This window comes from Kogia breviceps, chromosome 15 (genome assembly GCF_026419965.1).
Source record: "Kogia breviceps isolate mKogBre1 chromosome 15, mKogBre1 haplotype 1, whole genome shotgun sequence".
NCBI classification, from domain to species: Eukaryota; Metazoa; Chordata; class Mammalia; order Artiodactyla; family Physeteridae; genus Kogia; species Kogia breviceps.
This window is the reverse complement of record NC_081324.1, coordinates 67,746,064-67,772,303: the sequence shown is the minus strand read 5'-3', so window position 1 is coordinate 67,772,303 and position 26,240 is coordinate 67,746,064. Positions and strand designations below refer to the sequence as shown.

The following is a 26,240-nucleotide window of genomic DNA, read 5'->3' as shown; positions in this document are numbered from 1 at the left end:
AGGGTCCAAACACAGCCACCAAGCGGTGTGGACGGCTGCTGGGCTGTGAGGGGACAAGGAGATGCTGGCACCTGGGTTGTCTGGGCGGGTCCCAGCCGGACAGCAGCTTCACGCTGCCCTCTGAAACCAGGAAACCGAAGTTGCAAGGGCAAAGACTATGTGCCTCGTTCATTCTTTCCCCAGCGCCTAAAGCAATGCCCAGCAACTAGTAGGTGCTCAGCCAAGTATTTGTTGAATGAATTTGTCGAGAGCCCAAGATAACGCAAGAATGGAGTAGTGCCATGATTTGGACACTTGTGAATTTGCTTCCATAACCTGGATTCTTAACCACTGTCATACTCACCCGAACATCCCACACTAGCGAGAGCAGCAAGTCAAGGTGGGCATTAATCCCATCTTACCCGGCCTCTTTTCCCCACAAGTTCATCCCCATTTTAGGCCCGATTTGCCCTAGGGCAGAGTCACAAATCTAATGCAGCATTTGACAGCTTCAAGTATTTTCTACCCCTGGTACGAATCGTACTGATGAGGTTCAGTAAATCCTACTCATCTGAAGGTAGAAACACTGATGTCCTGAATCCCTGGTTATGCAGTGTATTTCCTTCTGCCGTAGAAGGAGGCCCTCCCCAAAAGTAGCTCAGGGAACGCAATAACCTCCAGTGGGGTAGATCAGCCAGGTGGACCTGCGAAGCTGGCCCTGCCTGGGGCACCTGCCAAATTTCCTCGCAGATGAAGAAAAGACACCATGGTTATAGTAAATATTTAACTGGTTCCATCAGTGACTCCAGCACAAGTTTTCCTGAAACGGAGGCAGAATCAAGCTACTCAGAAGTTCATGAGGTGTGGGGGTCACTGAGGAGGTCCCCAAAGTCACTGACCCCACTCAACACACCTGATGGCCCAGTGGAATGAGGGTTGGGCTGAGAGAATGTTAAGAGGGGGAAAAGGAATGCGGGGTGAGGGAAATACGGGACAGGACCTAGCCCGTAGCTCTGCCTGCAGGAGGGCAGTAGGGAGGGCAGAAGACACTCCCTACACAGAAGGGCTGGAACAACTTGTTCAAGTTCTCAACCTCATTATGTGGGAAGAAAGAGATGCACGTCTCTCCAACTGTCTCGTATTAGGAACCCCTCCCCAAGTGGTCTTCTGTCATCTCTGTTCTACCTTCCCAATTCTGTATTCCAAATTCTTCAGTTCAAACCCAAGTTCTGAGTTCTAAGTTCTACCTTCTGGGTTCCCGTTCCATTCTGTTTCCCTCCCCCAGGTCCTTCCCAGCTCCCATCCCTTTTCCCAGCCTTTCTGGGTGGAATATGTGGATGTCCTGCTGACTTAGCTAACTTGAGGGTTTTCCCTTTTGCTTCTTGAGGCAGTTCTAGGCTTTTCTCCAGCAGAAAAGACTTGGCTCAGACTGTCCAGCAAGTGGGTGGCCCAGTAGAGACCAGGGAATTCCTGAGAGCCTGGCCTGGTCTGACCTCCTGCCTTTCCACCCCACCTCTAACCACTGGACACGCTGCCTTTTGTGCAACTTAAGCAAAGCTGAGGATTTCCATGGTGATGATTATGGACTGGTGGCCTTGAGATGAGGAATCTTAGGGGAAAATGTGAAAAGACACAAAAGGTTGCTGTTCTTCATTCAGAGAAATTAACAACTGCTTCCAGCAAGAGGAATGGGGGGGGGGGGGCGGTGGGAAGGGTCTGGACAGGGCTGTGAGTCCTCAGAACCCCATCATACTTCAGCTCCCCCTTCTCAGAGCTGAGCACTACCCCCAGAGTCCACAGAGTCTGAGAGAAAACCAAGACATCAGGGCTGGGATCTCCTCTGTCCATGGCTACCCTGAGGGAGAGGTGGGAGGAGGTGGAGGCAGCGGCAGCGTCACTGGAGAGGTGAGATCTTCAAAGGGATCATGATCCGAGACTCCATGTGTCGAACCAGGGGGACTGCAGAGAGAGAGGCAGAGGTCACGAGGGGGCTGAGGTGAGCCAACCCCAAAAAACTAGCCCCTGAAGGAGGAGGAGGCCTGGGATGCTGAGACAGGGAAACCCCACTGCTCTCCTGGAATGGCCCACGGAGAGCACCACATCTCCCGAGGGGACTTAGGCTGTGATGAAAGGCAGCTTTTAAAATTTTTCATAATTGGGACTTCTCTGGTGGTGCAGTAGTTAAGAATCTGCCTGCCAATGCAGGGGACATGGGTTCGAGCCCTGGTCCGGGAAGATCCCACATGCTGTGGAGCAACTAAGCCCGTGCGCCACAACTACTGAGCCTGTGTGCTGCAACTACTGAAGCCCACATGCCTAGAGCCTGTCCTCCACAACAAGAGAAACCACTGCAATAAGAAGCCCACGCACTGCAACAAAGAGTAGCCCCAGCTCGCCGCAACTAGAGAAAACCTGCGTGCAGCAACAAAGACCCAACACAGCCAAAAATAAATAAATAAATAAATAAATTTATTAAAAAATTTTTTTCGTAATTATATATTTATTTCCTATGATGTGAAAAAATAACCAGCATAGCTTAAAAGTGATTTCACAGATATTATTGCTTAGGACAAATCTAGGTGAAGAACAAAGCAGGGGGATTTAAAGGAAGAGATCAAGAAAATAACTGTAGCAGAAGAAAACTGGCAGGACAAAAGCTATGAGGGTGTCCTCAAGGGGCTAAGGTTTGAAAAACACTGATTTAGTTCAACTGACTCATTTTACAGGTGGGGACGCTGCAGCCCAGAGCGGGTCAGCCCAAGGTCACCCAGAAGGTCAGACTCTTTCCTCCTGCTCACTGCCGTTAAACTTTACCGTGCTTACAAATTACCTACAGTTCTCGTTCAAGTGCAGATCTTGATTCAGTGCAGGGAGGGAGGGGGTTGAGATTGGGCATTTCTAACAAGCTTCCAGGGGATGCTGACACTATCATTTGGGACCACACTTGGAAGAGCGAGGCTCCCGCTAACTCCTTCAGGAGATGCATTCTCCCACACACCAGCTGGTAAGTGTGGAAGCTCAGCTGTAAGTTCCTTAAGGGCAGGGCATTCTCTGCCTCCCTACTCCCGTCCACCACAGTCCCTGGTACACAGTGAGTGCTCACCCAGCACCTACAGACTCCAGGTGGTTCCCAGGGGTCTCGGCAAAGTGGCAAATGCTATAGGCAAAAAACTTGCTCGAAAAAATTGACTGTGCACCTCCTCTGCGCCAGAGTCTAGGCCAAGCACTTTTCATAAATTAGCTCCTGGAACCCTCCCTCCAGCCCTCTGAGGGAGGCATTCTCACCACTGCCACCTTACAGATTGAAAACAGCATCAGTGAGGTGAAGAACCAGGCCCAAGGTCACACTGTGTGCTCAACTACAACACTTCTCTGAAGCAGGGGCCACCTGGCTGTGTTACTGCCCCTTAGAGCACTCACCCAGGACAGCCTGCATCCCGGGGAGCATGCCACCAGGACAGGAACCTACTAACTCTTTGTCCTGAAAGTGAGCTCTCCATCACGAGAGGTAATCAGATGAGGTCAGATCTACTTGCAGAGGGGATTCCATCCTCAGATAGGGCTCTTGGCAGATGACCTCAGAGGAGGTGCTCACCTGTGTAGTAGACATTTTCATCCCAGCCCCTCTTCCTCCAGGCAGCATTTCTGGTCTCCTCCCGAGACTGCAGGTCTTTATAGGCTGTGGGGAAGGCATAGGCTCATTCCTGAGGCACAGAGGATCTGAGCCTGTACGCAGCACAAGGCCCTCCTTCTGTTGCCCCAAACCCTGCCCTGCTGTCTCCTCCTCCCCAGATGCCTCCAATTGTTAGCAAACACTGTCTGCTTTGACAATCTCATCTAATCAGTACATTTCTTGTGTATTTCCAACCCAGAACTCTCCCTTGAGCTCTAGACTCCACTATCCAGTGCCCACTTGACATTTCCACTCAGACGTGTGAGTGTCTCAAAGGTAACACTTCTAAGGACCAAAAGTACACTCCTAACTCTCCAACCTGCTCCTCCAAGGGTCTCAGTAAGCAACACAGAGCTGCTCAAACAGCAGTCTTGGAGTCCTGGGGTCGGAGTCCTGGGGTCCTCCCACCCCAGACAGACAATTCATCCACCAGTCCCATTGGTTCCACCTCGAGACCAATGAATCTGTGGACTTCTCAGCATCCTCACTGTCACCACCTTAGGCCAGGCCACCATCCTCTCCCCCCTGAGCTACCATAACCATCTCCTGATGCCCCACATCCTCTCTTGCTCCCCTACAAAGTGCTCCCAACAAAGCACATGGCAGCCAGAGGAACCATTAGAACACAAATCAGGTTATTTCATGCTGCTTGAAACGCTGCAGCAGTCGCCCGCTGAAGTTAGATAAATCCCGGGAATTCCCTGATGGTCCAGTGGTTAGGACTCTGCACTTCCAGTGCAGGGCGACTGGGTTCAATCTCTGCTTGGGGAACTAAGATCCCTCAAGCCTCGCGGTGCAGCCGAAAAAAAAAAGAAGAGAAAAAGAAAAAGAATAAATCCCAACTCATCTCATCCCCATAGCCTGCAAGACCCAGTCTAACCTGGCCGATCCACATCTTCCCACTCTCTTCCCTACTCCCTCCACACAGGCCTCCTTTGCACTCCTCAAAACCCTGAAGGCCTTTCCCCGCCACAGGGCCTTTGCACATGTTGTTCTCTCTACTTGGAATACCCTTCCCTGGCAATTCACAGCTGACTCCTCATTCTTTACCTGAGCTTACATTTCACCTCCTTAGAGAGGTGTTCTAGTCTATCTAAGCCAATGAAGCTTCCCACATTTTTCTTCATTATTTCTCCCCCTCTATGATTTGTAATAATCCGAAATTATCTTTTTTGTTACTTTATGTCTGAGGTGGTGTCTCCCTCTGCTGGAATGTAAGCTCCACAAGGGCACTAATGTATTCGCATTGTTGACATGGACTGAGAGTGGAGAAAGGGGGCCACAGAGGGTCCTGGAGGGTCCCCAGCCTACCCCAGAGATGGTGCACAACGTAGAGCTCTCCTATCTGCGAGAAGAAGCCGCCCACTGCCTCCTGGTTCTCCTGCCGGTACTTGATGGCCCGAGCCCTGGGGATGGCAGAAAAGTGTGGGGCAGAGGCCAGGGCCGGTGCAAAGGGCCCTCCAGGGTGTTCCCAGGCTGTGTTTGATGTGTTTCTCAGTTACACATCAAGGGAGGAGCCTGAGGTAGGGCCCTTGGCTCTCAGAAATGATCAGGGACCAGGGTGACAGAGGTGCAGCCGCTGGCTGGGTGTTCTACCACAGTGGTCTAGAGGATCCTCACCCCCCTGGTTGGATCATCACCATCTCCTGAAGATGGCATGGAGGATGAAAGGTTCCCTGCTACAGGGCCCTAGGAAAGGTGGCCCACCAGGGGCCTTGATGGGGCAGGTAGGCAGGGTTCCCCCAACTCCCCAGAACCACCACTCACCAGTTGTTCCCCCATTCGATCATGGTTCCCGGCTGAAAGAGAACCAGAGCAGAGGAGGCGAATGAGCCCCCTTCTGCTATTTCAAGCATCATTGTTGGGTGGGGATGGGTAACTGTCATGTCTGCAGCTCCTGGAGCCGCTTCACCTTATTCACGGGGCCCTGACTCACGCCTGGGTGTGCACACATGCACACACACCTCTGTTCTGGGGTCAGAAGCCCCAATCTAGTTGCTGGGGCACCAGGCCTGCCCACCTCAGGGTATCAGGAAAGCAGCGCTGCTGCAGGAAGGGTGGGAGACAGGCGGGGAGCTGGCAGGGGAGGCACCTTGAGCTTGTACGTCCTCAGCTCGTAGATGTTGGGGCCGGCTCTAGGCTGTGGCTCGTTCCAGAAGCTGAACTCGAGGAGCAGCTGGTTCCTCCTGGACAGCAGCATCTGGCTCCGCTCCTTTCGGAACTCCAGGTACTCCTGCAGGCATGGTGGTTTGGGCACGGCAGCCAGGAAGTGCCTCGGCCCCATTGGTGTGTCCCACAGGGTGATGGAGGCAGCCCCCCAGCACAGGGCTGAGCCAGAACCAGCATCCAGAGAGGTTTGCCGAGTGGATGCCAACATACCTTGTTGTTTTTGAGCTTGTTCATGCAGTCCATGAGGGCTGGGTAGCCACCTGAGAATCGCCACAGGTGCACTGTTGGGGGGCAGGGAGGAGGGTACAGGTCAGGGGGCTGCAGGGACCCTGCCCTGCTTACCCTGAGGCTGGTTAGGTGTGTATGTAAAAGGGGAGGCTCCAGCCTGGTTCTCTATAGCACCAGGACTCTCTGAGTTCCCTCTGCCTAGGTGGGGGCAGCTCTAGGAAGGGGGAAAAGCCAGACACAAGCCCCGGAGACCTAGGTTTGAGCTGCAGCTCTGCCAGGTGGCCTTTGACCCCTCTAGGCCTCAAGTCCTCATCTTGAAAATGAGAATAACGCTCCCACCCAAAATTCTTTAAGTAGCAACAAGAGGATCAGACGTGAATTTGTACCGTAGGAGCTGCTCATGCATAAAGCAGACCACCAGGCCTGTGAGGGACAGGCTGGGCCAAAGGAAGGGGTAGGTCTGATGGGCAGAGATAGATGCCTCCAAAACACTGAATTAAAGGAAGAAAACTAAGGAACAGAACAGCATGTGAGGTATGGTACCACATGTGTTTAGATGGGGAGGAACATATCCAGAGATGCTGGTCTATGCACCACGTCTCGATGGAGAGCCATCGAGATTGTGACAGGAGATGCCCTTGGGGCAAAGAACTGAGGCCTGGGGTTCACAGGCAGGAGGGAGGCTTACTTTTCATTGCAAACTCTTTGAACCGTTTGCATTTTTTATCACAGTCTCTGTACTGGGTTAAATAGTGTCCTCCACCCCCACTCCCAAATTCATGCCAACCCAGAACCTCAGAATGTGACCTTATTTGAAATAGGGTCCTTCTAGTGGTAGTCAAGCTAAGGTGAGGTCATATTGGGTGGGCCCTAAATTCAATGACTGATGTCCTTATAAGAAGAGGGAGACTTGGACACAGAGGGCAACACCACGTGAAGACAGACACTCAGGGAGAACACCATGTGACTAAGGAGGCAGAGATTGGAACAATGCATCTGTGAGCCAAGGAGTGCCAAGGATTTCCAGCCACCACTACAAGCTGGAAAAGGCAAGAAAAGGTTCTCGCCAAGAGCTTTTGGAGGGAGCACACCCCTACCGACACCCTGATTTCAGACTTCTGGGCTCCAGGACTTGAAAGAATAGATTTCTGTTGTTTTAAGCCCACCAGTAGTTGGTCCTTTTTTTTTTTTTTTTTTGCGTTACGCGGGCCTCTCACTGTTGTGGCTTCTCCCGGTGCGGAGCACGGGCTCCGGAAGCGCAGGCTCAGCGGCCACGGCTCATGGGTCCAGCCGCTCCGCAGCATGCGGGATCTTCCCGGACCGGGGCACGAACCCGTGTCCCCTGCATTGGCAGGCAGATTCTCAATCACTGCGCCACCAGGGAAGCCCAGTTGGTACTTTTTAACAGCAGCCCCAGGAAAACCCTGATACACCTTCCAGTAATTAAGAAACCTAGTCTGTGTGCAAGAGAAGGAACAGTCTTATCATGCTTGGGAGCATGGCTGGGGCCAAGGGAGCAAGGTCCCCAGAAGATCAATTGGGCAGGCTAAGGCTGAGAGCATTGGGCTGGCCAGTGGCTTGGCATTTCAGACTCTTGTTACTTATCCCCAGCTGGTCGCTCACCTGCCTTTTGACTCCATCTCTGCCTTCATTTTCCCATCTGCAAAATGGTCTGACCCTGTGGTTTAAAGGCATCTTTCCCAGGGGAAACAGCAAAAGTACTGTATGGATGGCAGTCTATTAAGATCAGGAATGCTGACCTGTGGAAGAGGCATTAGCCTAATTCTAGGGGCCAAGAGGTAAAAGTTACAAGGAGGGCATCCAAGGCCCATGAGAAGAAAGAATTTTCTAACAATGATAGTGTTCCATCTAGAAGATGGATTGGAGGTTTTTTTACAAAAAACCCGAATCTACAAATTCATTAAAATGTAGATTCCTGAGCCCTACTCCCCGGGGGTAGCTCAGTGGATCTGCTCCCCAAATGATTCTACATAGGGGACAACCCCTCAAGATACACAAAATATAGGACATGCTTTAAAATTCACGCTCCCATTCCTCAAAGTTCATTTCTCAATTAGCAGGTACTTAGAAGAATCCAAGAAGTACTGCTGGAACTGATTAGGTTGTACATAAAATGGGAAAACTGTAGGGGCTGGAACGGAAGACAGCTTTTCTCTTACCCCACTAATAATGAGTCAGTGACTGTTACTGAAACAGAATAAATGATTTAAGAGAATCTACCTAACTGCAGATCACAGATTTAAAAAACAAACAAACAAAACACATACAATTATCAGGGCAGTTGAAGGATGAGATAAGTTGGCTTATGAGGTAGTGAGCTCCCCATAGCTGTGACTGTTCAAGGGAAGTATAGAGGACCCTCTATCAGGGCTGCACCAGAGGAGCTCCCTGTGCTGTACGCAGTCTAATCAGCACTGTCCAAAAGGACTTTCTACTATGATGGGAAAGTTCTACAGCTGTGCCATCCAAGATGGTAGCCACGAGCCACATATTTCTATCAATGGGCACTTGAAATGTGGCTAGTGTGACTGAAGTGAGGAACTGAATTTTTCATTTTGTTTAACTTTACCCAATTTAAATTTAAGTAGCTACATGTGGTTAGTGGTTACTTTCCTGGACAGTGCAGATCTAAATGCCAAGGACCTTGTAAGTGGCTGGGATGCTGTGAGTGAACCAAATTCATGTTTGGGTCCTCACAGCTGATGCCAACTGAGGTGGGCATGTTGGGGTGGGATGGGGCATACTTGGGGTACCGCTGGGAAGCTGTAAGGAACCAAGTCAGATAAGAGTCCCTTTTATTCCACAAATATGTACAGCATACTGGGGGTTCAGTGGTGAAGAAAGGCAGGGCCCCCGCCCTCCTGGAACTCACCACCTCCATGGGGAGACACACAGAACAGGGCACATGATCAGGGCTGTGAAGAGGCAAGTCCTGGGGGCTGGGGAGCCAGGAGAGGTGCCTCATCCAGCTGGGGTGGAGGGAATCAGGGGAGGCCTCCAGGAGGAGGTGATGTCTACACCAAAATAAAAGGTGAGTAGAGGAGTGAGCCAGGTAGAGGAGGCAAGGGAGAAAGAATGCTTCAGGCTGACGAAACAGCATGAACAAGAGCGTGGAACTAGAGGGAAAAACTATCCATCTGAAAAACAGAAAGAAGTCCTGGGTGGGATGGTGCAGCGAGCAGGACGACGTGGTGAGACAAGGCTTGACGCTGGGCAGGGAAGGGCTCGAGAGACTCGTGGGGCACCCCAAGGGCAGAGGGAACCACCACAGATGTTTGGCAGGGGAGTGAGCTGACGGGGGCTGCACTTAGAAAGACCCCTCTGGGTGCCGCTGCAGCGGGAGTGGAGGGCAGCCACCTGGGCTGGGCAGCAGTGGCGCTGGGGAGTGGGCATCTCACCTGCCTGGTCCTGCTCCCCATACCACGTGTTCCAGTTGCCCACGAGCGAGCAGGGGTAATCCTCATCCAGGTGCAGCTTGGGCAGCACAGCCTCCCTGTGGGAGGGGCACAGAGAAGGGGGAGGGCTCACACCAGCCACCAGAGCCCCTGAGATGAGGCTTCCAACTCAGGCCCGCAGAGTTGGGCCTCAGTCTCCCCATCTCTAAGATGCAGAGGCTGCATGAGAGGACTTGTGGCTCTGAAATCTACACCCCCTTGGATTTCTGCACGGAGAACAGGGCTGGGATAGAGGCCCCCACCCAAGCAGGGACTGGGACAGGAGGGTTAGGGTTAGGGTCAGCTCACGTCAGGCTGTTGTAGGCATCCAGACACTCAGGCTTCACATTGTGAACTGCAACAGAGGACAGAGAGCAGAAGTGAAGCGAGGGGGAGCGGGGTGTCTGTGGGGAGCTGTGCTGGGGGTAGCCCCACAGGGCCTGGGCTCCCAAGACAGCTCAGGATGTCCCAGACCCTCTCAAGTCCCAGCCAGAGCCTTGCAGGCCCCCAGAGGCCCTGGGAGGGCAGGCTGGCCAGCTCAGCAGCCACTCACACTGGATCTTGTAGAGGTTGCTGGTCTCCTTCTTGGACAGCAGGGTGGAGTGGGCGTCCTTCCGGGGATCCACCTTGTGTACGAACAGAGAACGGAACCAGCTGCCTTCATTGTCCTTGGAATAGAAGCTGCAGGACAGAGGAGTTCAGGGGAGACCTGCTTACATCTGCTCAGACGCCTTGCTCCCCAAGGCTAGTGACACACATTTCTGGGAATGCAGCCACAGAATCCCATGGCAGCTCCAGAAGATGTCATGTCATTGGAGCCAGCTGAGCACAGCTGGTCCTTTCTACAGAGATCCTGGCTTCCCAGTTTGCTTCTTGAAGCTCTGCGGAGCCTCAGGAAGTCAGGAGAGGCAGCCCCACCTCCCGCCTCTCTCTCCAGCCTCCCTGCCTCCACTTCACCCCTTTCCAAAAGGTCCTCCACTTGGACCACACAACTGCATCCCTTGCCAAGAGGATCAACCCCGCACCCATCTTGCCTGATGTCCAAAGCCCATGACAGCCCAACCTACCTTGGAAGCCTCCCATCCTGTCCATCCCCCACCTGTGTATCCCGCTCTCCAACTATGCTTCTCCCTGAACACACTAGGCTCTTTCACTCTGTGCTTTCTTTGCAATTTCTGTCCCTTCTGATGAGAGGGCTGCACTCACCATCCTCCCTGGTGCTCACACTACATCTGGCCTGTGCCCAATCCCAGTCCCACAAATGGAGAGCCCAAGACAAGCACACTTTGTCCTTGAGGAAGTCACAGTCTGCTGGGAGAAGTGGACCTTGGAACACAGTTACAGCCAGAGGTCTCTGGGAGAGCCCAGATGTGTGAGCCTGAACTTGGCCTCTGGACGTCTGGGCTGGCTCTCCAGAGGTGATCTGGCCAGTCTCCAAATCTCCAGGGCTGATTTGGCAGATAAAGGTAGGTAGAGGGGGTCAAAGGCATCACAAGGCAAGATTCATTCACTCATCCAGCCAACACTTAATTGACAAATATCTGCCCTGTGCACATTGCTATGTTGCTGTGAGAATGAATGAATGAATGACGTGCCTTGTTCAGAGCAGGGGGACCAACCACCAGGTCCTGCCAGATCATAACTGCACTCCCCATACAAGGTCCCAGCAGGGGTGGGGATTACTTTTAGGCTGCCAGAGGTAGTAAATCATCTTACTTAACAGCAGTGGTGCAGCTTGTAGCCAGGCCTGAAACACCAGCCTCCCGTTGGATGATTTCTAGCCAAGGAATCTGGCAGTGGGGGCCCCATCAGCAAGTCCTCTCCTTTTTCAAGCCTTTTCTGTGGCTAGGATAAACGTTTTGCAAATCAAAGTATTGCTTTTCTCCAAAATATGGAGCAAGTACTGGGATTGATAAAATTTAAAAAGAATCTTAAAGTGGTGAAATATTTATATAAACATAGAGAAAGATAAATAACAATCTGTCCCAGACTGCTTTTTGTTGGTTGGTTGGTTGGTTTTTGGCCAAGCAGCCTGCGGGATCCTAGTTCCCCTACCAGGGACTGAACCTGGGCCACAGCAGTGAAAGTGCCGAGTCCCAACCACTGAACTGCCCAGGAACTCCCAGTCCCAAACTGTTAACACTGCTTACCTGGGAGAGGGAAGAGGAAGATGGTTAAACTTTTCGTTATTCATTATAATTTTTGTAAAGTTAAAAACCCTGTTTAAAGTATTTCCAGATCCATAGGCTCTCTATCATTTTGTGTGTATTTGCTTCATTAACAAAAAACAGACAGTTATCATCAGATGGTCGATGTAGTCTGTGAAAAATTTGGGACCAGAATAAGGGAGCCTCACTATGGCTAACGTTGGCTGAGGATACCTATCCTCTGTGCCAGGGACCTGTGATCAGCTTAACATGATCCCGCTGAATCTATGTAAGGATATCATAATGTTGATATTATTAATGCCCCCATTTTCAAGATGAGAAAATAGAAGGTCGGAGGTGGGAGGGTTAAGAAACTTGTCCCCAGGTCACACAACAAATCAGGGGCAGAGAGCTCAGGAAAGAACCCAGAGCTCTTTCCTCTAAAGTCAGCCCCACCTCAGGTCTGGCACCAACCTCAGGAACTAGCATCAGGTAGATACTGTGAAGAACCAGGTGTTTTTAATAAAGCCACTGGCAGAGGGACCTGACCTTTGGTTTGAATGTAGAGAGGCTGCTTCCACTGGAAGGGGTGGTGACAGGGAAGGCAGCCATTCCTACTATATGTCAACCAAGACCTTTGCTCAAGGACTGGGCTTTGAGTAATTTATTAACATCAGCACTGACCAAGATAAACAGCCAAGTGGCCAGCCCTGAAGAGACAGCCTGGGACCCTGGGGGCTGGGGAGTGAGGGGGTCCAGGAGCTCTGATGGGCTCCCATCTCCTCCCACCACTGTCTAATCTTTCCTGCCTCTGGGTATCCGTTTCCCCACATGTCAAAAGAGCAGGGTAGAGCAGCTTATCTCTAAAGATCTTTTCTACAGGTCCCAAGAATATCCCAGGGCAGGGTCTGAACTTGAAGCTAGCATCCGAGGGTTCACATTTTCAAGAGTTCAAATTTCACTTTCTCAGTGAAATCACAACATTCTCCTGTCCCTGAACTCCCCAACTCTTCTCACCCTGCTCTCTATTTTTCTGTAGCTCCTTCTAACACATTATAGAATTTTTTTGCTTATTATGTGCCTTGTTTATTGTCTCCCACTAGAAGCAGAGCCCCAGGAGGATAGGGATCTTGTCTGTCTCGTGTATCCCTGCTGTATCCCCGGTGCCTGGAACAGTGCTGGGGACGTGGCACATGCTCAGATCGCGTTTGGGGAATGAGTGCAGGCGTGTGGGGGGAGCTAAGACAGAGGTGCATGAAAATGATGAAATCTGAGAGGTAAGAAAGGAAAGAAAGTGTGGACCTTGGCTCAGAGTGTGGACTCGGGACTCAGGGGCCCTTTCCATCCCCCCCCCCCAGCAGAATTAGTGCTTAAGAACACAGGTTCTGGACAAATGCAGGACTAATCCCAGCCCAGCGTCATCTCTCTGAGCCTCATTTACCTCATCCATAAAATAAGAGCAATAGGATTGCCTTGCAGAGAATGGGGCCGACACAGCGGTGCAGCTAATATCACTCTTCCTACCTAACTTCCTAACTGAACTCCTGGCTCCCATTCTTTCCCTTGTTTCCTAACCTGCCCATCAATTTTGTAAAGCACCATGGTTGTGATGCTGCTCTTCGTCCACTTGAAAATCTTCTATGGAACCCTACTGCCCATAAAACAAGGCTGGATGTCTCCACTTGGGATCCTAGTTCTAATCTATTTTGCCAAGCTTTCCAGAGTCAATTCCCCCTTTTAAAAAAATTTTTATTTATTTATTTTTTTGGCCACCCCACGCAGCACGTGGGATCTTAGTTCCCCGACCAGGGACTGAACCCATGCCCCCAGCAGTGGAAGTGTGGAGTCTTAACCACTAGACTGCCGGGGAAGTCCCCAATTCCCTCTTAAATTTGGTGACCACAGAGCCAAGATTCCCTATCGTTAGCAACACCTGAGAACGTGTTAGAAGTTTTCAGGCCCCATCCCAGACCCACTGCAACAGAAACTCTGGGGGTGGGCCTAGCAATCTGGGTTTTAACAAGCCTGCCAAGGGATTATGATGCACACTCAGGCCCAAGAATCACTGCTCTAAGGCAGTCCCAACTTACTTTCTTTCCTTCTTTTTTTCATGTAATCTCAGTAAATCATCCCAGAAACACCAAAGGTTCTGGTATCTAAACTATATTAAGAATATATTAAGCCCAAAGGGTGGAGCTTCCCTGGTGGCGCAGTGATTAAGAACCCGCCTGTCAATGCAGAGGACATGGGTTCGAGCCCTGGTCCAGAAAGATCCCACATGCTGTGGAGCAACTAAGCCCGTGTGCCACAACTACTGAGCCTGTGCTCTAGAGCCTGCTAGCCACAACTACTGAGCCCTCATGCCACAACTATTGAAGCCTGCGCGCCCAGAGCCCGAACTCTGCAACAAAGAGAAGCCACCGCAATGAGAAGCCCGTGCACCGCAATGAAGAGTAGCCCCCGCTCACCGCGACTAGAGAAAGCCCGCGTGCAGCAATGAAGACCCAATGAAGACAAAAAATAAAATAAATTAAATAAATTTTTTAAAAAATTAAAAAGAAGAATGCCCCTTAGGCCTAGAAAAACCAGTTCAACCCCCTTCCATAAATACATCTCTCCTGGGACTTCCCTGGAGGTCCAGTGGTTAAGACTCTGTGCTTCAGGGAGCTCAGCTCGGTGCTCTGTGATGACCTAGATGGGTGGAGTGGCTCAGGGGCTGGAGGTGGGGCAGGGAGGGAGGTCCAAGAGGGAGGGGATATATGCATACATATAGCTGATTCACTTCATTGTACAGTAGAAACTAACACAATATTGTAAAGCAATTATACTCCAATTTTTAAAAAAAAGACTCTGTGCTTCCACTGCATGGGGCACAGGTTAGATCCCTGGTCAGGGAAACTAAATCCCACATGTGGGGCTCGGCCAAAAAAAAAAAAAAAAAACAGCAAAAAACCTCTCCTATTTCGCCCTCGTCTCCCCAGCCACACGGGAAGCCCAGAGCTGACGTTCTCCACCCCTCAGGGTACCAGCACAATGCTTTTAGCATGGGAGTTGCTCAGTAAATATCTGTCCCAGATGAGAACTTTTGAGACACATTTGCACTCTCAATAGGGATCAACAGTCTGGTGCCTCACCACATGAAAATGCTCTGGAATGTTTTGGATTGATATGCTAGGAAATTTGGCTCTGTGCACATTCCTGAAACACTCTTCTGTTTTGAGTTGGCTGAAAGAGGCCACAGGACTTTCCTGGTGGCTCACTGGTTAAGAATCTGCCTGCCAATGCAGGGGACACTGGTTCGATACCTGGTCCAGGAAGATCTTACATGCCATGGAGCAATTAAGTCCATGTGCCACGCCACAACTTTTTTTTTTTTTTTTTTTTTTTTTGTGGTACGCGGGCCTCTCACTGTTGTGGCCTCTCCCATTGCGGAGCGCAGGCTCCGGAAGCGCAGGCTCAGCGGCCATGGCTCACGGGCCCAGCCGCTCTGCGGCATGTGGGATCTTCCCGGACCGGGGCACGAACCCGCGTCCCCTGCATCGGCAGGCGGATTCTCAACCACTGCGCCACCAGGGAAGCCCGTGCCACAACTATTGAGCCTGCGATCCACAACTACTGAGCTCACGTGCCACAACTACTGAGGTCCACGTGCCTAGAGCTTGTGCTCCACAACAAGAGAAGCCACAGCAATAAGAAGCCCACACACCACAATGAAGAGTAGCCCCCATTCGCTGCAACTAGAGAGGGCCCACACGCAGCAACGAAGACCCAACACAGTCAAAAATAAATAAATAAATAAATAAATTAAAAAAAAAAAAAAGAATCCGCCTGCCAATGCAGGGGACATGGGTTCGAGCCCTGGTCCGGGAAGATTCCACATGCTGCAGAGCAACTAAGCCTGTGTGCCACAACTACTGAGCCCGCGTGCCACAACTACTGAAGCCCATGTGCCCTAGAGCCTGTGTGCCGCAACTACTGAGCCCACATGCTGCAACTACTGAATCCCGCACACCTAGAGCCTGTGTTCCACAACAAGAGAAGTGATGGCAATGAGAAGTCCACACACTGCAACGAATTGCAGCCCCGAAGACCCAATGCAGCCAAAAATAATAAATAACATTTTTTTTTAAAAAAGAAAGGGGCCACATTTCAGCTTATTGTTCCTGAAGTGTGTCTTTAGAAGACAAACTGGAAGAACTAAAGTTCTGTTAATGAGAGCATTACTGATGCAGCGGTAGCAACTGTTGTGTAGTGAGCACTTTCTATGTGCTGAGAACTGATCCTCACAATGTTCTTGAGAAAAATGAGGCTCAAAAACAAAATAGAGAAAAATGAGGCTCAGAGATGTACCAGGCCTTATTCGAGAACAATTAATCAATGGCCAAGAGGATTCCGATCCAGGTCTATCCGATTTCAAAGCCCACACTGTGTCTATACCCCAGCAGCCCCCAAAGCACAGAGGCCAGATGGCCCCTCTAGTGACTCCAGAGAGATACGGGGCAGATGGAGGGTCGGCAGGATTCCCAGGTATCCAAGGTGGGACCAGGGAGTAGGTAACTTTGAAGCAGTCCTTTAGGGACTTGATAAGTATTAATCGAAGTACCGGCACAGCAATCCTACGAAAAACACCAGGTAGGGATCCCCATCCCCACTTTACAGAGAAGGAAACCAAGGATCACGGAGGTTCAGTGCCCCATCCAAGGTTAAGGAGTGGATAAGTGAGGAGCAGCAGGCTGCCTTTATGTCCCATGCTCCTTTTGTGGCCTCTGGCTATTCGCCACACAAATGGCTTTACCACCAACCAATTTTGTTACCCGGGGGAAGTGTGGTCCTGCCCCCAGCTTCCATTTCATTATCTGGAAAACAAGGGGCTCACAGGAGGTGATCTCCCCAAAGCCCCTTCAGCCCTGACATCTTGGGGGCTCATGAAGAAATTGCTTGAGACACAGGTTTGGGGGAGGAGCAACATTTGCAGCAAATTCATCAGGGGCTAGGTACGTCGCATGGCCTTGTTAATCCTCAACAACTCTATGAACTACATCCTACTTTATCACCCCCATTTTACAGATTAGGAATCTGAGACTTCAAGAGGCCAAATGACTCATGCAAGGTCACCCCATTGAAAAAGGCTGAGTTAGATGTGCTGGTGCCGGGCAAACTCTAGGCTCTCTCCATGTTATCAGCTTTCTCCCCAATTACTGGGCAGTAAGGTTGGGGGCACATGCCTGGCTCCTCTTTCCCAGCCTCCCCTGACACCCACTGCACAGCACTCTAGAACATCTCACAGCAAAGCCTAACAGAACTCTGCAGCTTCATGCCTGCACTGCTGGGCAGGACAGATCCCTCCTTTCCACAGGTGGGGGGACAGGTGTCCTCACTTCTTTGGCCAATGTTCTTGAGCATACACTGTTGTGAGTCCTGTGCCAGGGGCTGGGGAAACAGAAATATGAAGTGATGCTCTAGTGGCAGGGACAGGCAAGTGTGTACAGGGTGGTAACGGCAGAGATGGGGGAAGTACAGAGTGCTAGAGACAGAGAAGGGAGGGGCCACCCAGGGCCAGTCAGGGAGGCCCAGCCCTGCCTCAGCCCAGAGCAGGGACCAAAAAAAAGCCCAGGCCCAGCCCATGGCCCATCCAGCCTCCCTCTCCCAGGAGGCCATCAGTGTGGTGCAAAGAGCACAAGGGTGTCATGAGGACTGGGTCCAGACCCAGTGCCGCCACAGGATGGCAGGGGGAGTGACCTTGGGCAACTCCCATCCTTTCTCAGGCCTCCTTTGCCCCACTTCTACTGTTCAGGGTTGGGGAGCAAAGGATCTGTGTAGCCACGGCCTTTAGGGATCTCCCATTGCTCCCCATATCTCTTACCCCCAGAACTTCCGGAAGGAGGTGCTGCCTCTCCTAGAAGCCCCCAGGGGGACTATCTCACAATCACCGCAAAGGCCTGGGAAGGGGCCACTCCTCCTGCCCTCTGACAGCTCCCACTCCCCAGGGCCCAGGACCTGCCCCTCTCATTCACCCTACCCTTCATTCTCAGCCCAGAGCTAGGCACCCAGTAGGACAAAGACCCTGCGCATACCTTTCCCACCTCCCCCGTTCTTTGACCAGACCTCCTACCCATGGCTCCGCCTCTAACCACTAGATTACAAGCGCGAGTCTCTGCCCATCCCCCAAGCCCAGACCCTGGCCCCCACGCGTGCACCCCCCACGCGCGCCGCCCCCGCCTGGCCTGGCCCGGCCCGGCACATACCGCGCTGCAGCTACAGCCGCAACGTCCCGGCCCCCGGGCCCCGGGCGCCCCAGCAGCCGCCGAGCCGCCGCAGAGATGCTGCACAGGCGCGGAGCCATGTTGGTGCGCTGCTGGTTGGAGGAAGGCCCCGCCTCCGAAGCCGGCAAAGGAGGCGGAACGTGAGTAAGACCCGCCCCACCTGGTCGCCCGCCCCCTCTCCACCCAGACAGGTGGGTGTAATTCCTGTGCATTCAGCAATTTAGATGCTGGGCAGAAGTCCGGATTCTTGTCCTCTGAGCCTCTGCAGCTCTGCTACAGACTTGCTCTATGACCTGGAGCAAACCCTTTGCCCACTCTGGGCCTCAGTGTCCACCCCGGTAAAATGGGAGCATTGAACAATAATACCAGGGGTTCTTAACGGGGTACTCAAGGATGAGCGGCAGAGGGTAAGCCCCCTGAAATCGTATAGTTATGTGCGCCTGTGCGTTCCTGGGCGGGGCGGGGGGGGCGGCACAGATAGCGTTTATCACATTATGAAAGGAAAACCCCCTAACAACTTAAGACAGATGGACAAGGCTCTGGGTTGCAGGGACACTTTCTCTCCATCACCTCCTTTTCCCTTTCCATCCCCCCCCTACCATCGCTGCCTGGGCCTCCTGGGGCCCCACGCCCTTCTCCTGCTCTGCCCAGGTCTTGTGCCTAACTTCCAAACTAGTCTCCTCTAGGCCCACAATCCCCCAGGTCACAGACCTCAGCAGGAGCAGAGGGCCTGCAGACCCCACAGGGAGGCCCAGGAGCCTAATAACTTCCAGAGAGACTGGATGCGTGCCTAAAAGAATGTCCACCCGCTGAGGCTGACGCTGATGGTCAGTGTGGTGTGCCTGGGGTGGAGGAGTGAGGACAGGCTTTGATTTTGTGATTCCTTCAGCAAATTTTGAGTCCACGTGGCTAGGCCATGTGGTTAGCTCTGAGACACCAAAGGCGTCCAGAACAACAAGCCCCCAGCCCTCTTGGAACTTAAGGCCTGGCCAGGGAGACAAAATCAAACTGGTACTAACCTCCCGGGCAAAGGCCTTAGGCCTACCCCTCCCCTCCCCTCCCCTGCCTGACATACTAAATATTTAATGAATAAGTGAAAAATATACACAAACATATTTTTTGCCAACTGTGATAGAGGCTATGAAGAAGTATGTGGAGCTATGAGGACTTATAATGGGGAGCGGGAAAGAGAAAATTCGAGGTCCTACATATACTTTGAGGGTCAATGATAACTTCTATAAGGAAGTGAGCCTTGAACTATGATTTTTTGTGTGTTTTCTAAAGTTGCTACAATGAACATGTATTCTTTGCATGATTTATTTTAAAAGGATACTGTATATCATCATGATAAATAAAAAGTTGAAATCAACTGTTATACACAGGCAGAACCATCAAAATAAATGCAAAAGTATTTGCAACAGATACTGCAACAGATAACAGTATCGCTGGTACCTTGTAGGTAAGGCAGAGGGCCATGAGCCTGGGGGCTGCTCTCTGTGTTAACAAAGAAGACACAGCTGGGCCCAGTTGCTCCTTGGGTTTATCAGAGGAACAAAAAGAGAGTGAGCTCCTCATTCTGGAAGTCAGCATGATTGGAGGGTTCCCAGACACAGCCACTCAGGAAAAGCCCTGATGGGTAGATGGAGGTGTAGCAAGTAACGTGTCCCTGGTGTCATGTGGTGGAGGAACCAGGTGTGGCAGGTGTGTAGAGGTGGGTGTGACCATCTTGATCGGGCCTCACAGGTGGCCTGATTTTAGACCTAAGCTTTAAAGGCTAAGCAGGGAGAGTCAGCCAGAGGGAGCAGGGCAAGGAGAGCCTCAGGCAGAGGAAGCAATGTGTGCACAGTACGTGAAAGGGAGCCCAGGAAGGAATGGGTTTGGATTGTTCAGCACCATCGCATGTCATCAGAGGGTGGAGATGATGTGGAGGCATCTTCTCTCTCAGTACAAGGAATACTTTCCTAACAATGGAGTGGGCAGCCTTGGTGACCTGTCACTGGATTGTGCCAACAGAGGCTGCACTGCAACTTATTGGCCATGTGGTGGAGGGCATTTGGCAATCAAGCCACAGGAAGCCAGGACCCCTGGACAGGGAAGGGCTGGCCCTCCTGGTCTAGGGTGAGAGTCCTCACCAAATTCTTGGTGTTCCTAGCCACCTCTGCTAGAGAAAACAAGGGAGGGCTGACCTGCAGCCTCCTCACACTGGTCTAGGCATTTCTAAGATGGTCTTCCCATCTGCCCCTATTCGAGTGGGATAGGAGGATCAAACTAGGTCCTATGGGAGCACGGTCTTACCCCTGACCGGGAGAGATGGGAGATGAGTCTCCATACCCAGGCCATGTGAACCAGTGTGGCTGGCTCACTGGAAATTCAGCTTCGAGATCTCTACCCCCACCCCAGCTAGGGTGATTAGCTCATTCCAGTTTACCCCAGACTTTCCCAGTTTGGGCACTAGATGTCCCCTATCCCAGGAAACCCCTCTATCCTGGGCAAACGGGGATGTATGGTTATCCTAATTGTGGCCCTTTCCCTCTCCCCGGGACACACATCCACTCCACCCCAGAATCTTTTCCTTGCTTAACTAACCCCATTTACCCTGCTTGAAGTGGCAGGGCAGGGGGGCTTTCTTTGTGGCACTCAGTGACATGCAATGCTCGTTAAGTGAGCACCTGGTATGAATGGGTCCCTGCCCCACGGACCGTGCATTCTGGGCAGTCACCAGATGGATGTTGGATGACAATTCTGCAAATAAGGAGTTAAATAATTAGACCATTTCCAATTACTGCAGAATAAATTACCCCCAAATTTAGCAGCTTGAAACAATAAACATTTATGATCTCACATGGTTCCAAATGGGTCAGGAATTCAGGAATGAGTGATTAGCTGGGCTGTTTCTGGCTCAGGGTCTCCCACAATTTTGCAGTCAAGATATTGTCTTGGGCTGTGGTCATCTGAAGGCCTGATGGAGGCTGTGGGATCCGCTTCCAAGGTGGGCCGCTCACACTCCTGGCAAGTCAGTGCTGGCTGTTGGCCAGGTGCCTCAGTTCCTTGCCATGTGTGCTTCTCCCGGAGCTGCTTGGGTGTCTTCACCCCATGACAGGTGGCTTCCCCGACAGCGAGTGATCCAAGAGAGAGTAAGGTGGAAACTTCAAGGACTTTTTTTTTTTTTTCTTAATTCAGCCAGGCCGTGCAGCATGTAGAATCTTAGTTCCACCGAACAGGGATCAAACCTGTGCCCCCTACAGTGGAAGCTTGGAGTTGTAACCACTGGACCACCAGGGAAGTCCCCCAAGGACTTTTATGAATTGGCCTTGGAAATCACACTCTGTCATTTCTGAATATCCCATTGGTTACACCTGTCAGCCCTGCTCAGTGGGGGAGGGACATTACAAGGCTGTGAATATCAACATGGCAAGATTCTTGGAGGCTGGCTACCACAATTATGTTCTGCACTAGGCCCAACTTAATTATTGGGATTGGACTCAGCTCTTCAAGCCATCTTCTACGAGCAGGCCTCCCCAGCATCATTGTCTTCTGTTCTAGGATCTCCCCTTCCTCTCTGAGGTCCCATACTGCTCACCACTGAGTCTGTGACATCTCTTTCTCCTGAACCTGTTCATGCTCCCCTCTCTGCAGGGAGCTGACCCATTTCTTCTTTTCCCTCCCTCCTTTCCCAAAGATGCCCTCATGGACTCTACCTTCATAACTCATTGCCAAGACCTACTGCCCAATCTGTGAAATGAAATGAGAGGAGCAGGGACAAAGACAGAAGGGCAGAGCCAGGCGAAGAGGAGCAGGCAGGTTCATAAGTGTAAAATATGGACAAACCTGCCATCATCTATTCCCTGGGACAAATAGATCATCACCGAATAGGCTGCAGAAGCACAAAGAGACAAATTATCCAGCTGTGGCAGTGTCACCCACTCCTTATTGATGGGCTTTTATGCTCGGGCCCAACTGCTCTCTGAGAATTGCATCCTCCAGCTCCTATGAGACCCCGAACAGGAGTGACAGTAAAGACAAGAAAGCTTTTATGTCTAGGCTGGGGCATGAGCCACACTGCCAAGTTCCAGCCTTTCTGTAGTATGCATCATATACGTATATGAATTTTGTGACTTTGACACAGTGCCACATAAAAACATCAAAGTGCCACCCCATGTGTATACTGGAAATCATACAAATGCCAGAGAAAGAGAACATTTTAACCGGTTAAATACTGAACAATTTCAAAGCTGTTGGGTTGGAATAAATTATAAATTGTGTTTACGCTGATGCCACAAGGCGGCGCCACTACAGCCGGAAAACGACCACATTCTGTGTCACTATGGAGCAAATCACACAGTTAGCATGCTTTGGACTCCAGCAACTACCTCTTTGTGACTATTGAGCTGTTATTTTGCCACTCACTGTCATTATAAACAACTTTCAAAAAGCTGTAACAACTTCATTCAACAACATCGTTCACGTAGAGAGGTCAATGCTGAAAACCACGCCCCCAAATCAATACTTTGGAGCGGCTATTGGACGTGATAGAACACCGTGAAGACTGAACACCTCCGTGACAGGTGGTGCAGAAAATCTAGTAGAGTGCCAGCGGATAGAGATAATGCAGCAAAGACACGAAGCAGCATCAAAATAAAAAATATGGTAAGATGGTTATAGATTTACGAGCTGTGCGAGCGCGTTTCATCGCCTCCTTCATATTCATTTCTATGGGGAAACATGGGTCATGGTATGCAACGTTTTGAATCATGTGAAGTTTACAGAAGGCATCCTTCCTGAAAAAAATGGGACTTCCCTGGACCTCCCCAGATATCCTGGTAGAAATATGGCTCCTGGAGCCCACTGCTCAAAGGGGAATGCTGTAGGTTGAACTGTGTCCTGTGAAATAATAGAAAATCTTTATGTGGTCTCTGACCCCAGTTCCTGGCACCTGAGCTCCTAAAACTCTTGTAATTTCCTAAGTGATAAAAGCACCAGGAGCCCTGTGTGTTCAAATTATTTGGTCTTTGATCCTGGTTCCTAACACAGAGCTCCTAAATCCCTTGGAATTTCCTGGGTGATGGGAACATCTTTTGCTCTAATGAGGCAATGCTTGATGGGCTCCTGGACAGGGGCTGGTTACTAGAAAGATTAAGCCATCATTAGAAGCCTGGAGCTTTTAGCCCCAGCCCCCATCCTCCTGGAAGGGAAGAAAGGCTAGAGGTTGAGCTGATGATGGCTCATGCCTACATGAGGAAGCCTCCATTAAAATCCCAAAAGTATGGGGTTCAGAGAGTTTCCAGGTTGGTGAACACATGCATGTGCTTGGAAGGTGGTGCACCCCAATGCCTCGGGAACAGAAGTTCCTACTCCCTGGACAACTGCAAACCTCATCCTATGTGTCTCTTCATCTGGCTGTTCATCTGTATCCTTTATTAAATAAAAAACCAGTTAACCTAAGTGTTTCCTTGAGTTCTACGAGCCATTCTAGCAAATTATCAAACCCAAGGAGGAGGTCACAGGATCCCTGATTTATAACCAGTCCTCCAGAAGTTTAGATTACAACCTGGAATTCTGATTGGCGTCTGAAGCCAGGGGTGAGGGTGGGGGGCAGTCTCATAGGACTGAGCCCTTAACCTGTGGGGTCTGTACTAACTCTAGTTAGTGTCACAATTGGATTAAATTATACGACATGCAGCTGGTGTCCCAGAGAATTGCTTAGTGTGGAAAACCCATGCATTTGGTGTCAGAAGTATTGTGGGTATAAGAGTAAAAGAGAAACACAGGAGTGTTTTTCTCATATGTGTCCCCTAAAAATGATGTTGAAGTCCTAAGCCCAGCACCTCAGAATGTGACATTATTTGGAAATAGGGTCTTTACAGAGGAAATCAAGTTATGAGGTCATTAGGGTGGGCTCTAACCCAGCCTGACTGGTGTATTTATAAAAAGGGGAAACAGACACATAGACAGCCATGCACAGAGGGAAGAGTATGTGAACAGACACAGGGAGAACACCATGGGAAAACTGGAGCGATGCAGCCACAAGCCAGAGAACATCTGGAGACTCCAGAAGCTGCAAGAGTCAAAGAAAAGATCCTCTCCTACAGGTTACAGAAGGAGCAGGGCCCTGCTGACACCTTGATCTCAGACTTCTAGCCTCCAGAGCTGTGAGACAATACATTTCTGTTGTTCTGGGCCACCCAGTTTGTGTGATTTCGCTACAGCAGCCTTGGAAACTAATACAGAAGGTCAGCTTGAGACTCAAAATTATCTATCACAGTAAGGAGCACAGAAATACCAGAACATTTCAAATTAGGCATGAGCATGAATTTTCGTCCAGAAAACAGTCATTTTTCAGTGCCTGCTGTAGACAAGGCCCCTTGCAACCTGCAGCATGCTGTCCTTGGAAGGCCCTGGGCCCTGGGTTAGAGACCTGGGTTTGGGATCCAGGCTGTATCTCTATTAGGCTGTGTGGTCTTTGGCCAGTAACTTAGCTTTGGGCGTCTCTGTTTCCTTAACTGTCAAATGGGTATAATAATCTACTTAATCATGATAATTAAATGCAAATACATGCATATGAAAATGAGCACCAGTTAAAGTTCTATCTATATGTGCTCTTAGGCTTTGGTATTTGCAATCCCATTTCCTATTCTCCCCATTTTAAGTAATGATGAAACGGAGGTCCAGAAATGGTTAAAAAAAAAAACTTTTTTAGGTTACACAGCACCTTAGAGTGCTCAGTAAATATTAATTCCTATTTAAGAGTGACTCTTAAACATGTCATATCATTTATTATTATGCCCATTTTTACAGATGAGGTAACTGAGGCTCAGAGAAGCTAAGTTATGCCCAAGGTCACAGAAAAGCAGAAATTCCTACTCATATCTGCCTACTTCCAACACTGCAGGTGACAGTCTGGGCAAATTCAAGAATCTTCAGTCCTGGGCCTGAAGGGAAGAGGGTGAGCACCAGTGATTTCCTAAGGCCTTGTAGGTTCTTTTTTTTTAAAAAAAAGTATTTATTTATATATGGCTGCATCGAGTCAGTTGTGGCACTGGGCTCTCTAGTTGCAGCACCTAGGCTTAGTTGCCCTGCGGCATATGGGACCTTAGTTCCCCGACCAGGGGTTGAACCCATATTCCCTGCTTCAGAAGGTGGATTCTTAACCACTGGACCACCAGGGAAGTCCCAGGCCTTATAGGTTCTTACTCACTGTTATTCAGGTAGAAGCTGTTAGCTGCAACTACTTTCATCCAGGCTCAGTGCTTCAGGACAGCGCCTTGGAGCATCCCAGCTATGGCCTCAGGGGAATTCCCTGGCAGTCCAGTGGTTAGGACTCCATGCCTTCACTGCCGAGGCCTGGGTTCAATCCCTGGTCGGGAACTAAGATCCAGCAAGCTGCTGGTGTGACCTTAAAAAAATAAATAAATAAATAAATAAGGCTATGGCCTCAGAAGTCTTAGGTACCAGGTCGCACATCCTTCATCTTCCCATAGAGGGGAGAGGGGCACCCCCTGGTTGTGACAACCAAAAAAAAAAAAAATCTCCAGACATTGCCAAATGCCCCCCTGGAGGGAAAGGATGTCACTTGGAGAATCTCTGATCTTCTGGAAGAATGAAGAAACAAAATATATCAGGTGAGATCTGGATTAAAACAGTCCTATATGCAAATTGCAACTCTACCAATTATGATTTTAGGTAAATTACTTCATTTCAGCCTTATCCAGTTTCCCCATGTATAAACAAGGGATATATACCTACCAAATAGGGTTGTGATAAAGATCAGAAGCATGCCAGGCACTTTGCAGAGTACCTTATATGGTAAGCACTTAATATATGGCAGCTATTAACATTGTTCCCATAGTTGAGACTGTATTTCCTCATGTCCTTCACTTATTCATGCAACAAATATTCAGTAACTGGTGTCTGTGTGCCAGGTCTTTCTTAGTAAGTCCTACCTGAATTTTTCTTTCTCAGAACCTTATATGGGATGTACTATTACCATCTCTATTTATTCTGTGTGAATAGCACTTTTAATGCCAGCATAATATTCCATCACGTCTATTTTGATTCCTGGCCCTGGCCTCCTTTCTGAGGTCCAGACCCATACATACATCTACCTGGATGTCCCCCAGGAATGTTAACAGCATGTTTGGCCAATTAGCCCAGTGCCTAGCACCTAGCAAGCCCTCCATAAAAATGAGCTATTACTGGCCATCAGTGTCATTTTTAGCCCCTGCTGATCCACCTCCTCTTGCTACTCCTCAGTGGATTCTCAGAGTCACTTATTTCCTGTCAGCAGTCTTGGCCCTGGGTTAAAGCCCTGATTTGTTGTCCCTGTGGG

General features: G+C 50.3%; 1 protein-coding gene and 1 long non-coding RNA gene across 3 annotated transcripts; one reads left to right on the top strand and one right to left on the bottom strand.

Moving 5' to 3' along the window:
- Positions 1–746: 746 nt before the first annotated feature.
- Positions 747–18,108, bottom strand: NIPSNAP1 (nipsnap homolog 1). Its single transcript, XM_059040909.2, has 10 exons — positions 17,897–18,108; positions 10,058–10,185; positions 9,814–9,859; positions 9,469–9,563; positions 6,032–6,102; positions 5,745–5,885; positions 5,420–5,451; positions 4,964–5,058; positions 3,575–3,658; positions 747–1,938 (listed from the first exon to the last, which is right to left on the bottom strand). Exons 1-10 carry the CDS (start codon positions 17,992–17,994, stop codon positions 1,874–1,876), a joined length of 855 nt encoding a protein of 284 aa, XP_058896892.1. The 5' UTR covers positions 17,995–18,108; the 3' UTR covers positions 747–1,873.
- Positions 17,676–23,356, top strand: LOC136792697 (uncharacterized). Of its 2 annotated transcripts, none has more exons than XR_010836866.1 (2): positions 17,676–18,105; positions 21,594–23,356. It is a non-coding gene; the product is annotated as an uncharacterized lncRNA (long non-coding RNA). The 2 variants fall into 2 exon arrangements; XR_010836867.1 differs by having other exon boundaries at positions 17,993–18,105; positions 21,095–23,356.
- The last annotated feature ends 2,884 nt before the right edge of the window (positions 23,357–26,240 follow it).

Excerpts from the sequence above, each read along its gene's own strand:
- NIPSNAP1 (XM_059040909.2), bottom strand. The coding sequence starts at position 17,994 with ATGGCTCCGCGCCTGTGCAGCATCTCTGCGGCGGCTCGGCGGCTGCTG. Across the intron at positions 6,103-9,468 it reads TGGGGAGCAGGACCAGGCAG|TGCACCTGTGGCGATTCTCA; the intron begins GTGAGATGCCCA and ends GCCCCCCAACAG. Across the intron at positions 1,939-3,574 it reads TGAAAATGTCTACTACACAG|TCCCCCTGGTTCGACACATG; the intron begins GTGAGCACCTCC and ends CTCTCTCTGCAG.